The sequence below is a fragment of the Typopeltis vanoorti genome, chromosome 6 (genome assembly GCF_054136105.1).
Source record: "Typopeltis vanoorti isolate ZY-2024b chromosome 6, IOZ_Tvanoo_1.0, whole genome shotgun sequence".
In the NCBI taxonomy this organism is placed as follows: Eukaryota; Metazoa; Arthropoda; class Arachnida; order Uropygi; family Thelyphonidae; genus Typopeltis; species Typopeltis vanoorti.
This window is the reverse complement of record NC_143554.1, coordinates 26,186,429-26,203,456: the sequence shown is the minus strand read 5'-3', so window position 1 is coordinate 26,203,456 and position 17,028 is coordinate 26,186,429. Positions and strand designations below refer to the sequence as shown.

At 35.4% G+C, this 17,028-nt stretch overlaps 1 protein-coding gene across 1 annotated transcript in view; it reads left to right on the top strand.

The window, feature by feature from the left end:
* Positions 1–17,028, top strand: part of LOC150105346 (histone-lysine N-methyltransferase MECOM-like) — a 290,030-nt gene that overhangs the window by 69,856 nt on the left and 203,146 nt on the right. The window contains exon 2 of the mRNA XM_090394732.1: positions 15,872–16,212. Within this exon, the coding sequence (XP_090250858.1) occupies positions 15,970–16,212 (243 nt within the window). The 5' untranslated portion in view covers positions 15,872–15,969. The remainder of the gene's footprint in view (positions 1–15,871; positions 16,213–17,028) is intronic.

The window sequence follows — 17,028 nt, the reverse complement described above, 5'->3', positions numbered from 1 at the left end:
CAAATTACACCTCGGAGCGCAAAAACATATCCACAGCATAAAAAGGTTTACATTTTTGGATGATTTTGGAGCTGAGGTTATCGGTTTTTGATATCTAAAGTTAAAACTGCATGGGCACAATGACTTCTTGGAAAACATCACTATGTTATGGCCCATCGAAGCAGACTACCGGTCCCCAAATTATAGCTTCTGTCTAATTCAAACCATTAAAATATGAAATGTAATGTTGAAGGTCGGAATTTATGTTTTGTTCATTTATGAATGTTTATTTAGATGTACATTGGTGTTGATTGCCTAGTTGGCTGAGTACGTATCAATTCTGCTCTTCATCTAATCGATCAGTTCAAATCCAACTTTAAACATGGATGTTGTGAATGTCTTTAGGTGGTAGATGAATTTCATTATCCGATGTGTGACCACCATCCTGATTAGTGGAGGCCTGAAAAGGACCTCGTTCGGTATTTGAACAGGTTTTCCGTAATATTTATCCCTTAATCCATTTATAATACTAAGGTACCAATAGAATTACAGTCTTTTATGGGCGGTATTAAAATAACAAAAAATGGATAAGCTTTGGAGACTTACAAAAACAATTTAAAAAAAAAATACGGAGATTAGAACCGGGTTAACTATGTGATGTATCAATCACACTTGCTGTATGCAGTCCATTGTTTCGTATCCTTATGGTGATCGATTGCGTAGAAGAAATCTGACGTACTGCTTAAATGGATGAGTGACTTCCAAATGTTACGAGACCCGTGGCCTTAGACTGCCGTACAAGTGTATTCCTCACTCTCTGAAATGCTGGGACCGGAGAATACCTTCAAGATATTCAAAGCATTGAAGCGATGACCATTCTTTGTCGTGGTTTCTATGAGGACATTGAGAGGTGAGACCTGATTTAACTTTGCGACTGTGAGCAACCTCGCTGAAATGTTTATTTATTTATTTTGATTTCAAAACTTCTCCTAGACTGGCCCATGGAAGTTTTACCACAAGAACAGAATAACTTATAAATACTAGGATATTTTTTAAAAGGGAACGCTGTCTTTTGGGGATCTGAAAAGGCTTTGATATATGTATATTTAGCTTGAATGATCTCCTAATTTTTTTTTTAAATATAGAAGCTATATGCTAGGAAACTCCACCTACATAAAAAGATGGAGTCTTTATATCTGATGACGGAATGATATGCATAGGCATATAATAATTTATGAATCACATTCTCTGTGGACAAAATTTGGAAAAATAGGGTTAAAGAAGCCTAAATTATTCTTTATTTTATCAACATCCTACTCAAGGATGTGTATAGTCCTATTTTTTTAGGGTGGAGAAAACAGATTTTAAGATGGAAAAAGAGTAACATGAAGATACCAGCCATACAGGTCGATTTTCTCTGGATATTAGCAATACGACACAGTGTAATTTATTCTTTATTAATTATTGCATCTTAGAAGTGTAAGCTTTATTTTAGGATGGATTCTATTTAGGAACAACACATAGCAATTGTTTAGATTATCCAGGTTGTTCAACTCCACTATGCGGTTTCAGCTTAACTTGTGACGAAGATGTCTCTTCAAACTCTTTCATTGATTTTGTGACAGGAATTAACAACGGGGAACTCGAAGCCAGATCACATTGTCGGTTTTGCATTTGTCTAAACGAATTTAGCAACGCCTGGTGAAAATATTAATCTAAGTAAGATATGGCTTCCACCGCTGATACTCGTACTTCAGCCTAAACAAGAACCAAGGCTTTTAAAAGCACGAGAAGAGTTATTTATGGAATTTTATGCATTGCATAAGATCTCTTATTCGCTAATAATCATTTGCAGTCAACAAAAAGCGCATAAAGCAAGTGTGGTGAACACATCACAGAGTTAACTGTGTACTCATCTTGCTTGTTTTTTTATTTTTTTTATTTTGCTTTTTTTCAAGTAACTGTTTCGCTAATTCGCCAACGCTTATTTATCTTGTCTCTTGTAGTGTATTATCTTCACAATGCGTTCAGATGTTAGCGATGCATGTAGAAATGTTTTTAAATTTTTCATATTAATTATTTTTAACGAGTATTAGGAACGAGAAGACTTTGTGACTTAGTGAGAAGGGAACGTCTCGCTGTATATCTGCATTTTTTGAAATTGAAGTCATTCAAATGATTTCAGAAAATTTGTACAAGTTTGAATCCTATCAGAAATGACGATACTAGAAATGAGTTGAACGAATACACCATAATAAAATAGCAGAATACGAAGAGAGATGAAAAGATCGTGTAGAAAGCTGTCTAGATGAAAAAAGCGACCGTTGAAGATTGAAGTGACGATAGAAGGATCCGTTTAAGTCCGAACACACACTGCCTCTCCATGAATGAACAAGAAGATCCTTTTTTTGACCTCCCACCCCCGAGAGGTTGAAAACTATAATACATTAGTACTATATTTTTGTTTACTTTTTTACGAAATCCGGAACTCTCAATCTTTTATAGGCCACCACCAACAAACAGAGCGGTAATCTCGCGCACAGGGCGATGAAATTCAGCTAAAGAAAAATGCAAATTTCCACGTACAAGGTGGAATTGGAAGCCTCGGTCTGTTAGTTGGAGAGGTGAGACGTTAACTTTTCGGACAGCCAGGTTGGAAAATCGCAGTGAGGTTGCATGTTGGGATGAAGACTGAACATCCCCCGATGTGACACGTTACTGCTGATCAGAAGCCCGAAGTGGCTAGCAAAAGTTCCATGTTTGGTCTCTAGAGTTTTCAGATCAGCTTAACTGTTAAAACTTCTACGGTAGTAATGTGCCAGAGGTTTATAACTTTTATTATGTGAGTAGAATTCACATATGAAAAAAAATCATGTAAAAACCTTAACACTGATGTGTGTGTGTGTGTGTGTGTGTGTGTGTGTGTGTGTGTGTGTGTGTGTGTGTGTGTGTGTGTGTGTGTGTGTGTGTGTGTGTTAGAATGTATACAGTGTATGTATAGAAATAAATCTAGCAAGCAAAATCCGAAATGAAGTCTACACCCTCTGTAATGCATCTTGGTGCAATACTCTCAGAATTACACATGAAACATTTTTTACAGTATTCAAAAATCAAATATCTTTGATTACGTAATCATGAGAAGCATGCTACATTTTTCTCTTATTATGGAAAAATTTAGGTTCATATTCCATTTAGGGCACGACAAAGCTTCCTAAGTGCTTTTGAAATGAACGTGCTAACCAGCCTGATGCGGTGATGTCAGAGTTTTCATCCCGCAAAACGGACAAACCAGCCGGACAGCACAGCTTTCTCACACGGTACTGTTTCGGTATAAATTTTGTAATCACTCATGTGTGAGATTGATATAACAAAAATTAAAAAACATAATACACCGACCCCATAGTCTTAGTTTGTGCCTTATCCGTAACGCATGGCAACGCTATCGAACCATTCAGCGTACAGCTCTGAGATATTTTTTAAAAAATTTCATTAATAGCAGCAGTAACATTTTGCCTAGTTGTTTTCCGAAACTGTTTTATGGCTAAGTGGCAAAGATCTTTTGCTCGTCAGAATGGGCCAACTGTTTTGTACTCACTGTCAAGTACCACCATTTGAACATTTCTCCTCACTGAGTAGCCTCGGAATAAATAAATAATTTCCCCAACATCCCTGTCTATGTTTAATAAGATGGACTGGCCAGAGTCTTTTGTTCGCTTTTAGCGATAGATACGTTCAGTTTCTATCGATTTCTCTAAATATTATTATAGTTAACCTCATCAATGAAACAACTTCTTATATCTAGCACCTTTGGCCAGCAGTCGCACTAGTGCTAAATCTAAGAAGTTGTTTCATTGATGAGGTTAATAATAATAATAATAATAATGATGATGATGATAATAATAATAATAATAATTTACATGAAAAGCAATCGATTTATAATGGCGAAAAACAATAATGAATACTTACTGTATCTTATTTCCATATGTTATCATGTAGGAATCATTTCAACTTAATATAACTGTCCGTGTATACAAACAGATATGATATAAGATATTCTTAAAAAAATAATTTAATATCGATATATTTTTCACAGTACAGTAGATGGTTTTTCTTTTTCTGAACACATATTGCTGTCCTCAATTCTTGACACAGCCTCAGTTTTGTTTAACCAACAACTTCGATTACTGTGATTTTATGTTTCATCGATTACTGTATGACCTCTGAAGATTATTCATCCTTTTGCAGTGCCAGTTGGTTCAACAAATCAAGAAGTATATATCAATCTGTTGCCAGCAGTCGGAGTGATTCAGACCAATGAATTTAGTGCAAGATGTCAACAGAATGACAAATATATGACAATGACCGCTAGTAGGTTGAATATAGAGACATTGCTAGGAGCTAATAACATAAACATTGAAAAAATATGTAGTGGATCCCCACTATAATGCAGTTCTTTTAGCTTTAATTCGATTTTGCATTTTTTTTTTTTTACATTGATTCTAATTCCTCAGTGTAAGCACTCAATTCGGTTTACACAAAGGCAGATGTATGTCAAGTAGTGTTTGTGGTGACTGCCATGAGGCAGCTATGGGATAAGCATTATAGGACGAAAAACTTAATTTTATTTGACATTTAAAGAGATACCATATACATGTACACAGTATAAAACACACACATTAGTTTAAACGACCCTTAATGAAATGAGATCTACACACAACTTACCTGTCAGTTCAGCATCACATTTCAGCACATAAGTTTCTATCTATATATTAATTTGAATTAGAATCAGAATGTTTGTTTAGTGAATTTAGAGTTAATTTTGTCTGTTTGGCGAGGCTTTGGTTGCAAAAAAAAAAAAAAAATCCATTTGCTGTAGCAGCTTTGTCCGTTCTGTTGTTTTTATGTTAACACTACAATCTTAGTTTATCAAAGAGGAGAGAAAAAAGTCAACAGGTAAAGAGAAAGCATGGAGAAGTTAGACAAAAGTCCTGATATCGTTTACCATTAAGCTCGCGCCACCTGATAGATGACATGTATTTGCGTGGGTTGTAGAGATTTCTTGCCGCAGTTGAGCCTAATGACAGTGTATAACAAGCACTCAGAAAGCGGCGACGACACAGATAGCCTTTGTTTGGCCCAATGTCATCCAGATAGGATACAGCGTTCTGCATACTGCCCTTCCACTCCAGATGTCATGCCATCTCCATCAGCGGACGACTTGTTGACACACGCGCCTCGCGCTTCTTAATCACTTTATTCCTGGATTTTTTTGTCTTCCCCTCCACCTCTGACTTCGTATCAGGACAAACAAGAAGGGTAATTTAAGGGCTTATCACTTACACGACATGATCTCACCTGCTTGCGCGAGCAGCGTCCGTTCCGCCATCTGGAATCCACCACGTATTTCCCATCTCCCTCTCTCATCCTCGCCTCATCGAGCGATCTTTAGGTAAATAGCGAGCCTTATCACCAATATTTTTAATCTAAATCGTTAGTGGCCTATGTCTCAATGCTTTTCCATTGATGATTAAACCATGTAGCCACTTATCTTGTACAAAGCTTATGTATGTGTGTGTCAGGTTTGCGACATTTAATGTCAAGCGAATCGCCAGTGACCTTCTAGAGATAGATATCTACCCAATATTTAATTTTAAAAACTGAAATAATGAAATTAAGTAACGAGGTTTTTAACCAAATTCAAAGTAATGTTTGTTTCTTAATAACTGCTACTACCAAATATCTCGAAGGTGTGTTTTAACATTTGGAAAGAACATGATTTATATACGTGCATAATGCCCAGTGAAAAATAACATAAGTATCATTAAAGAATCTCCGTAGGAAAATCACTATTGTCTGAGAGGTTGGAAAGACCTAAGTTCGAATCTTTGGAAGGACTTTAGATTGAAGTTGAATTAGCCAGTCTCATACGGAAGTGGCAGGGCTTTTCTTCCCGTTAACCGGTGTTTTTCATTCCCCAGAAGCATGCACACTGTTAACAGACGTAATATACTGACTTCATGGCCGTAATTCTAAACAACAATCTTTAAATTAGAATGAGTTTATTCTTGAACTTCGTGATTTTTTTTTTCGATTTCATTAAGATGATTATATGCCTTTTCTATATCAGTGTTAAATAGCTTGAAGAATATATTCGATGATGCTATTTAGAATAGTATGTTGGAAATGAGGTGTGTAATGTGTCTTAACTGCCAGTCTCCCGAAACAAAGTTTCTAGTTCTTAGAAAGTATCCCATCGATACAAACTATATATAAAAAAAATAAAAATAAATAAAGACCAAAGTCATTGGACTTTGTGAACTGTCCTGCTATCTACCAAGCCAACATCATTGTCAGTACGCACCATTGCTGAAAAGCACAGACCATTCATCAGCCTGCTGAATGCGGCATCGGACCAGAGATCGAAAGACGTGACTGGACCATTGACCGGTGGGTCTCAATTTGTGGAGTGATAAGAGCAACTTCAGGAGATACCGAAGTGATGGCCATGTGTGAGTTAGGCGTCTTGACTGTGGGGCGAGTTTGTGATCTGATTACTTTGCGCTCACTGTACAGTATTTCAGTGGTGGAGTAATGATGGGATGTGAAATGCGTCTTTTGTAGATCAGAAGTCTTATTTCTCTGTAGAGTTGTTCATGGTTAACGCCTCATACTCATTTCCAGATAAGTAATGACAAGGTACCAAGCGTTAGCATTATTTACGAGCTATAGCAATATTTTGGTGTGGAATTCTCAGGGCACGTAAGCAGCGGTTTTGAAGTCTTCCTACGGAATTTGATCGGTGTTATTCTACTGTCTAAACATTTCGGGATTGAATTGGGCTATAAGAAAATTAAATTTGACTTATAATAGCAATATGTTTTTCCACAGCAAGCTGCCTTTCAAAAGCGTTTGTGAACGAGAAGAAAGCGGTATCATTCACTTTGGAAGGGATACGGCATCTAAAATACAACTTTATGTTTATTTTTGACACAAAATAGTATACTTAGACAAGAAGATTATTACAACTATTTGTTAACTAATGTTGATTTTCTAAATTCAGATTCCTCGTATATAATTTGACAAGTGGACTGTGATATCAATTTCTTTTATCATTGTTAACCGATTCGGGCATGTTTTGTTGCATGATTAAAATTTTACGTTGATACTGTCCTATAATATATAAAAGAATGGTGTGCTTATATAGCTTATTGCTATCTTCCATGATGCTGCTAAGTCCGCAAGTTCGATTCTAGTTACCAGCTAGAGAAGCTTTTCCAGGCCTTTTTTTTTTCCCGGTCAATTCTAAAGTTAGTTTATCTTTGGTAAATGTAAGTTTCTCTATGATGAGTTACGCAACTTCATCAAATGCACTACATATACACGCACACATGTGTATGTGTGTGTGTGCATGAACCGTTCCCTTTTCTAGCACTCCGCAGTAATGCACCGAACTGCAGCAATGAAGAAAGGTGGAGACTTACTGTCCCCTTATTTTCAGAAATTGTGGGTTAAACAGTGTCAATAATAAAAGAGAAATCAACCGACTTAAGTTATATTTTTTTCTTCTCTATCCAGGCTTCTCAGAGTACTTCGCGGACCATTTAAAGACTACTGTTCTAATTCTTATCTATTTTTTTAAATTAATTGCAATGTTTTGTGTTCTAATAAAGACTAAACAGATTTTTAATCCTCTTGTAAAGAAACTAGCAGTTTTTTAAAAGCTATATCCACCATGCTTTACTAATCACGAACTTTTCTTTGTTGCTGTTTCTTTATCGATACAAACACAAACGTCAAAAAAGGTAAAACACACAACTCAAAATCGATCATAATAATGACATCTCTGAAACTCAATGTTTCACAATCGACGACATGCCCAACCGGATTACTCTGAAAGAATTTGTTCAAGTGTATTCTATTTGGATAATGATCTGAATGTTGAAAAACGTGCAGTATTTCTCGCAAATATATTTCATTTATTTTGTTACGTTAATTGACATAGATCTTTTTGTTCTAACATTACTTTCATGTTTTGCAAATTTTCTGAATGGAATTACCTACAGCTTTTTGTTAGTTTAAAGTCAAGTGCTTTTTTTTTCGTCTTTCGGAGTGAAACTATTACCCTAAAAATCGAAGCATTTATTTAATGATTATGCTTTCAAGCTGAAATACGGATAGCTTTGGATCACTGTGATTTATTTTATTGATAGTGAAGGCAATCGACTGCAGGTAAATTTGCCAGTCTTATAAGAAAGTAGTAGTGTTTTTCTTTCTGAAAACTTAGATAACTTTATACTTTCACGAAACAGCCCAGAGAACATAGCCAATTAACAGGCATTATAGGCTGGACTTATGGCTCGGCCCTATTTCCAGCCAATCCATATTCTCGTTATAGAATTTCTAACAAGTCACCCACAATTAAAACTAAGTATTCTCTTAAGTAGGAAACGAGGATTATTTTTTTTTTATTACTGCGTGTAGCAAAAATAATGCATTTCAGGAGGAACCTTGCTACTTTACTTGTGCAATCAAGCACTGATTGAAGTTAATCAAGCATAGTTGAATCAAATCAGAAACTGGTTTGGTCTTCAATTTGATCGAAAGACTCATGTTGTCTTTGGTCTCTCAAGGACATTCCAACCGTTCCCTGAGATTATCGCCAACTTAATCACAGGATGACTTATTTACAAAGGCACTTTCTTTAGCCAATGAATGGATGCTGTAAGAATTTGTGTTGCAGCAAAAATGTCGTTCAGCTCACTGCATCAATTTCCTGAATGGAAATGTATTAACAGCAACCACTTGGTTCCAACCCCCTTTTCATCACCCTCCATTACTTACAGGAAATACCGGAAATAAAGAACTGATCGATAACAGCTAGTGACAAACTTAAGTGTTCGTGGAGGAAGAAAACAAGCCGACAACCAAACGGTTTGTTCTATCTTCACTGAGATAGAACCAAGGTCAGGTCTGGCTTTGGTTTTATCTGCATAACACGCGTAGTATACTAAGAAGTGAACTCTTCTATTCGTTGTAGTCAAATGACGCAGGATATTTTATTTACGCTTAGTAGAACAAATTAAAATGAGCTCAAAGTCGCGAAGAAACACCCCTACAAGTCACCCTACCATCACCTGTTGGGTATCGTATTGTCGGCATTTCCGTTTTCTTCAGAAACGTTGACCTCAAAAGACCCGCCTATTTATACAAGCGGGAGATTTCAATATCAACAGAGATGCGCCAAGGAAACCGCCCCACCTGTCGGCTTCGCTTCTACTCTGTGACATGAAACGCACCGACTGATTAACCGGAGTGTGGCAGGAAGACAATCTTGCTATCGCGAAAATTTTCCTGTAACCCACCTGGGAGGTATCTCCCATATGTTAAGAAGTGCTTCAAGGAATCCTTAAAGTAAGAAATGCTGCAATATACTTTGATTGGCATTGCAACAGATAACATTTATTATTATTATTTTTTTTTTCATGTCGAAACTATTTCCATTACATCACTTGGAGAAACCGTGTCGAGTCTGGTGCACTTAAAACTTATGTTAATTAATAAGCGTATATATTTTTCAAAACTGATTAGTCAGTATTCTAATATCAGTTAACTGGTAAAATTAACTAATTCAAACCAGTGCTAATTCCAAGCAACCATGTATTCCATCTGAAATAAGCTATTAAGACAAATGTCTGATTGAAAACCTAGGTTACGTTTTTTGCGTTATTGAGGCAGAGAGTACCTTGGTGGTAATCCCGACAATTACCTAAATTACTTTTTACAGCTACATCACGATCGAATGGAAATTTTCCTCTTTCATTGTTGTTTCCAAATGTGGAGCATGCGCAATGCCCTTTTTTAGAAGCCATGTGCACGCAAGTATATATTCTGTTTTTTCTTTTTAGAGAGGACCAAATTGTTATTTTTTGGAGTTGAATTACTTTGTTAGTGGTTGAGTAAACAAATCTGACATAGAAAGCTTTTTTTTAAACTATTATTATAGAGGTTTTAAAATTTAATGATTTAGATGAATATCAGACTTTTTTTTTTTTTAGAAAATGGGAATATATTTTCTCCTCATCACTGTGGTGTTTTTGAATTTAACTGTAATTCACTTGAACAGAAAGTTTTAAAACTTATTAAAAATTTTTTTTTCATTGTATCAGTTTACAGTTCGCAACATAATGTTTAACTTCTTCTGATAAGTAGTGTCCTAATCTGCCCTGCCCATGCAAATTCATTAAAGAAATCGCGATTGTATGAATATGATACTTCCATACACTTAAATAGACATAGAATTCGTACACTCACACTCCTTATGACTATTTTTATCGCAAAAGCCAACTATTGAGTATTAAATTTGAGAACATTAAGTGATCTTCATATCGGACTCTGTGAGCTTGGTCTTACGCAGTGTGATTACGCAGATGTGATGATCTGTATGATCACAGATCATCACACTTGGTCTTAGGCAGTGTGATGATCTCCGCAACTGCAAGAGGACACCTCATTAATGATAAACATAATAATTAATTAAGAGTGATGGCAGTAACTTTTAACCCAAGTGGTGTGAATTGTCACTGACTACCCTTATTACAAGAATCACTACGATCCCAATTCGACTTATTTTGTAACTCTGATTCTACGTTGAATCAGCCACTTTTATTCGACTAGAATATTCAACAGGAAACAAATATGAATTGCTTAATTCAATTAAAGAAAAAGCATTCAACGTAATTAAATAATTATCCACAAGTATTAGTGAATCATATCTCCCCATCCCTGCTATTTCAATTACCTTGAGCAAGTGTGTAAACAGGTCTGTATCAGAATTCTTTCAGATAAACCGAATCGTTATATTTCATATATTTTGTTGTTAACAAAAGGATATTTATATTCTTCATGTTTGCGACGTGACTAATTAGTTCTATATTGTTATCTTCTGTGCCCAGGTGATGAGTAAACCTACTCATAATGGTTATCATTGTTTCCAAGAATGTGTCAGCTACATATAACCCCAAAGGAAATGACAAAACACTTCCGGTCTGTACCTCACACATAAGCACGGAATGTTCATGTTTACTGTAATTGCAGCAAAGTAAAGGGGCGTCTCATCTGAAGTGATAGTATCTATGAATAAAGAAGATTTATCTGAGAACCACACGTGCTTTGGGTATGAGTTTCAACTATCCGAAGTCCGGAAATTGGAGCTCACCAAGGTTTTCCGCTTGTGTTTGTTGCTCAACAGCCGTTTTCCCGTAAAGAACGACTTTTTTTTTTTTTTTTTGATATACCGCATCATTTCATAGTGATCTAGCAAGGGTCTTGTTGTAACAGTATGTTAAATCAAACTGCGTAATTGCTGAAACGCATAGTCACTTTTTTTTAAACTCAATTCACTTTTGTTTATTTTTTTTAATGTAACATCACGTCTGTTCTATTCTGCTTTACGTTTATGCGTAGAAACACAAACGTACCATGCAGGCTTTTGAAACCAAATCCGATGGAACAGGATAGTTAATCCCTATTCTCGGAGTCTCCTATATCTACATACTGAGTGTGTTCTTCGGCCGGTTTGCCTGTTTCGAGGGATAAAAAAATTAGAGTTTCCTGATTCACCTACGAAACGTTTTAAACCTCAGCACATTAGTACTGCTGTGAGTAGATTAACGGTTGAATAATCCAGAAACTCTTCTCTATAGACCAAATATGAAACTTTTTCCGACCCAGTTCAGGCCTTCAATAAGCGAGGTGATAGTCTCACTGAGCAATGAAATTCATCTCCCACTTAAACGCCTTCACCAGCATCCATATCTTCGGTGAGATCCAAACTTAACGGCCCTTTGATTGGAGAGAGGAGTTGCTCAACAAAGAGGTATGCAAATTAGGGTTAATATGATTATAATAACTCACTTTTATATAATGCTCTTCAAATATTATGTTAAATTAATATTTTGGAATAAAATATTGATTTTTTTTTACAATCCTTTGTATCGAAAGGGTAAATACTTCATCCGTCTCAGAATTTACTATCATTGTAATATTAAAAGAAAAAAACAAAGTAATTGTAAAACTTCTCAAAAAAAAATTAGACAACTGTTTCTTAAAGCGAAATCTATATTTAGTACGTTACAGCTAATTCTGAATTGACTGCAATAATCAAAATGAATGCTGTACTGAGAAATTATATAAGTTAGCCGTCTCACAATTTTTCGTTGTGTTAATAGAGCTTCCAACAGTTATTGTTTTCATGTAATTATATAATTTGATGGTAAACCTATGCATATTCACGTTTACTATATAGCTGGTAATCATCCAGTGGTGTAATTTCGCAGAATATATTTAAGAGACCTCTGAGGTCTTCTATTTCCAAAAAAAAAAAAAAAAAGCGTTTGTAATTATTAAAAATCATAATTATAAACTTTTTTTTTTTTTTTTAGAAAATAGAAGACCTAAGTTCTTTCTCAGAGGTCTCTTACCTTACATTTAACTACTTTTTTTCATACAAGTGGCGAGATTATTTACCATATCATAAGGACTAGAGATGTAGGAAGATTGATTTACTCGGTTGATATACATTTATTAAAAAATATTGACCGATAAAAATGAAAACAAAGTTTAATAGCACAACTAGTTTTAGCTTGTATCAGCCTTCTTCAGGTGTACATTACAAAAGAAATAACCAGTAAAACATAGAGGAAATAACTGTGAACAACACGGAAAGTTAGTGTATACATATTCAACGTAGAAACGGTGAATTCTGCGCATATATATATATATTTATATATATATATATGGTAATCAGTTATGCAAATGTATATGTAATTTTTCAACATCTCCCATACACACACTGAGATACACTGAGAATATGCTGGCATGAGACATTTCGATTGCTTGTAATCCATGTGGCAACGTTTCCGGTTTCATAATGCTAGATTGCCAAAAGAAATACGTTATAGGTTCGATTCTAGTCGCCGAATAGAGAGAGTAAACCTTGTCGAGTAGGCAAATAAGATTATTTTCTCTGGGAAACTCGAGTTGTAACCCCGAAACTAGTTACAAAAAAGGACTGGAGGACACACTCCACTCCAGTCCGAAATTTTTACCGTAATATTTTCCTAATCATCGGTAGCTATGATCCCAGATATTGGTGGCAGCTAAGGGTTGTAACCGACTACGCCCCGATTTTCAAAAGTTCATCAAGGCTAAAAGATCTCGGTCTTCTTCATTTGGATATTAAAACTGCCTTAGAGGATTCATTAATTTATGTGATATTCTAGCTGTAACAAATATTAGCTATTGAATCTATTGTAAGTATGCGTTTAATATCCTGATACACTTCTTATTATCAGTCATTGTGTATTGAACAGTATCTTGGTGGCTGGTGAAAAGAAAATCAGTTGGTTTAAAAATAATGATTTTTCTTATTGGCTTAATGGTTCATTTTAAAAAAAAAAACTAATAATCCCCTTATGGGGATTAACAACGTCAAGTTGAAATGATAAAAGGTCCGCTACTAGTTCATTCCTTTCTCTTTAATTTATAATAAAAATTAACCAAACATCATTGCTGGCTAATACATTTTTGAATCAGTTATGTAAATGTATATGCAATTTTCCAATATCTCCCATTAATAAAAAATTAAAAAGTAAAATAAATACATTATGAGATTTTGATTTTAAATAAACAGTATATGCGGCGATTTAGAGCAGTTTCATATTACACAATTATGAACAAAATTAACTTATTTCATATTCTTAATGAAACATTAATAACAAAAAATCTAAAAGGATATTTCATTTGTTTCTTTGAACGGCATAAGTAGACTGAAAGTTCACTAGTGATCTAAAGTATTTGTATACGCAATAGCAACCCTCTGAGTATAAGAAAAAAGGGTGAGGACGAATTCTAGATATATTTTCGTGTTTTTTAAGCGATTCATCGCGAACCCTTGCTGTATGTGATTAGTATTATTTCTTAGAAAGAGTTCCTCTTTCATCTATCCATTCCCTTTGAGCACGACGTTTCGTTTCCTAAGTGGGACAATGGAGTTGTTTCCTGACTAGCAACATCTCTTATTATAAGCTGTTAAAAATTCCCAGCTCGCTAAGGTGTCATCGTATCATTGTTCCGGTTGATTTACTGCATTCTAAGATTACACGGTATGATGAAGTGCGCATGCGTACAACTCCCCATTATATGCTATTCGCTGGCGTGATTAATAGGCGCATTTAATTCCCCGGTGTTTTTGTAAGGTGATCTTGTTGCCAAAGTCTTTCATCAGGGTCACCGACTGGACTCTTGAAAAACGAAACATCACTTGATTAGTCACTATGTAACCGCGTGCTGGGTGGCAAAGGCAGAATAGTATGCAAAAAAAGTGCTGTTGCAACGTTTATTGTAAGACGTTATTGCAGAGTGATAACGTCTCTAGAATTAAAGTACGACCTACTGTTGTTTCTTTCCATAATTTAATATACTGCTTTGCATTATGCTTATTATTTCTCTACTTCGCTCGTTTATAGTGATAGAATACGGATACTGCTCAGTAAAATAATAAAAATAAATAAATGTTTTTTTTTTTATATTGATATGAAAACACTGTTATGGAATAATATCTTGGCGGAGAAAAGTTCTCAATAAATAATTCAATTTTTTTTTTCAATTTATTTATTTAGCTTTATTATTAGTCTGATAAAATAAAGTAAATTGTGAAATATAAACTTTTCGTGTTTTTCCTGGTTTTTCTTATATTTTGTGCATCTCAAGATACACCTATTTTCTTACTGTATGCGGATTCTTCCATTTCAGGATGTTTGCTTCTTTCATTTATTTTATTTTATTTTTTAGTATTTTTCTCAGCAATATTTTGTGAAATTTAGGATGATTTCTAACACTGCGATCAAGTTTCGTCTGATTCCTTCACAAATAATAATTTATTTAGTCACATTTAAGCGAAATTAAAGTAGGCAAACATTTCCTGACAATACACACTAAAAAATCTAGGTTTTTGTTTATTATCGAAATTCTGTTACACATTTCTGTTTAAAGGTCTGTTTACGTCGAAGATCATACAAATACAAGGTTGGAAACAATTTTCACTTTCTGCATAAAATGCGGAACCCTTAAAATTGTCGTCACGGTGCGGGAAAATCCTTAGATTAGCCTAGAAATAGAATTTAGACAACATACATTTTAATAAACAGAAAAGAGATCTAATTTCAGTTTCAAGTCATCAAAGTGGTGGCTGAACTTCAAGGTCACAACCTCTCAACTCCTTGGTTGAAGTCGTGATTTTTTAATACTGTTTACGTCACTCATTTTTTTGTTTTCGTAAGAAATGATTTTGAAATCTAAATAGGATGGGAAAATGACTTACTCCGGCAGAATTTTGTGTGGTCTGTCTGTCCGTTTTTCTTAAGATTTCAATGTTCTGTTTAGTGTTGTGACATGATAAGAAAAGTTCACTGTCAGAAATTGGCTGTTTATCTGAGAATCCATTCCTAGAATGGGGAGGATTCGAGTTTTAATCCTTACAACCTCAGTTCTGGTTTTCTGCAAGTGCGCATCGTCGTGAACTTTCGCTAAAATATGAACATGAAGATGAAACAAGAAACGGAGAATTTTCGGGCAGTATTGGGGTCGAGAGTAAAAAGCTTTGATTCCAAGTTGCGATGACACCTTTTACACCCTCACCACTGATACGATCACTCTTGGACCAATTTTTCTGAAACCATCTAGCTGACGTAAAGAACATTACTCCTTTTCTATTCAGTAACCCTAACCAGTGCCTATTTTTTATGTATAGTGTACATGTGTGTATATATATATGTGAGCAAAGCTTAATGCTGAAAGTGAGAACTAGAATAAATGCTCCAACCCTTTGTTTCAGGTGAGGGTGAAGAGGATGCCGGCTTAAGTTTGGACAGTTCCCTTCTGGCCTCTGACCCAGAACAGGACTGTGGAATCAACTTCTTGTTGGAGGACGACATGACTGCCGAACAGGTAGGAATCGACCTGTCGCTAATGTCTCGGATGTCAATGCTGCCCGGGTTAAATTTCTCCTTGACAGACTTCGGTAGCCCGCTGCCCAAAGAACTGGAACTGAGGCCGGGAATTCTACCTGGTGAAATTAGCATATGGACACGAGTCGCGCTTGGTAAAGGCACTCGTCTAGGACCCATCCTAGCCCAGCTACGAGATTCGGCTCTGCCGGTGCCGTCCGTCTGGAAGGTACGACAGTTAGATATTTTCGTTTAGATTTTGATTTTGTTTCTTATGAGCTCAGTGCACCAGTTGAAAGGTATCTTCATAATTCATATGATTTTGTTATGATGGTCGGTACTTTTCACTTGCGGATACTTTTTTCATATCAGTTACTTATGGATAAATATAAGGGATAAAGTAAAATAGAGCATCAGGGATTAGTCTTATTGATATATTCAGTCACTCGTTATTACATTGATATCGGTTAGTACGGAGATAATTATGATATACGGAAGTTGGGAGGACTGGTACTTAGGCCAAAGACTTTATTAAAATATGAACAAACATGAAAATGAATTCAAAAATTAACTTTCGTAGCCACTGAAGAACACGCTGATAGAATTCATTTTAATAGAGTTCATTTCGTATGAATATCATGCATTTCCCCCTTCTTAATTGGCCGATATGGAAATCATTTAGACAGATCTGTAGCAACAACGCGATCCTCGGAAGGGTAACAAATTAATAGTTCGTTGTGGAAATGAAAAAAAAAACTCGCAGTGTTGCTAAAAATTACACAAATATATAAATTGTGGGGGAGGGCTATTGTTTTAAATCTGACATGGAAATATTCTAGAACACCACCTAGACAGAAAATATGTAGGTTTAATTCTAATTGCGATGATCATGAAGTAGATCGATATGAAATAAAAATGATTTCGCCAACCTCATACGGAGTTGGGGGAGTTTCTACCTCTTAGAAAGTCAGTTTTTCACCCCTCAAACAGAAAAATCTCTCTGTAATAACATACACTGAAGTTAGCTATGAACGTTAGGGCATAT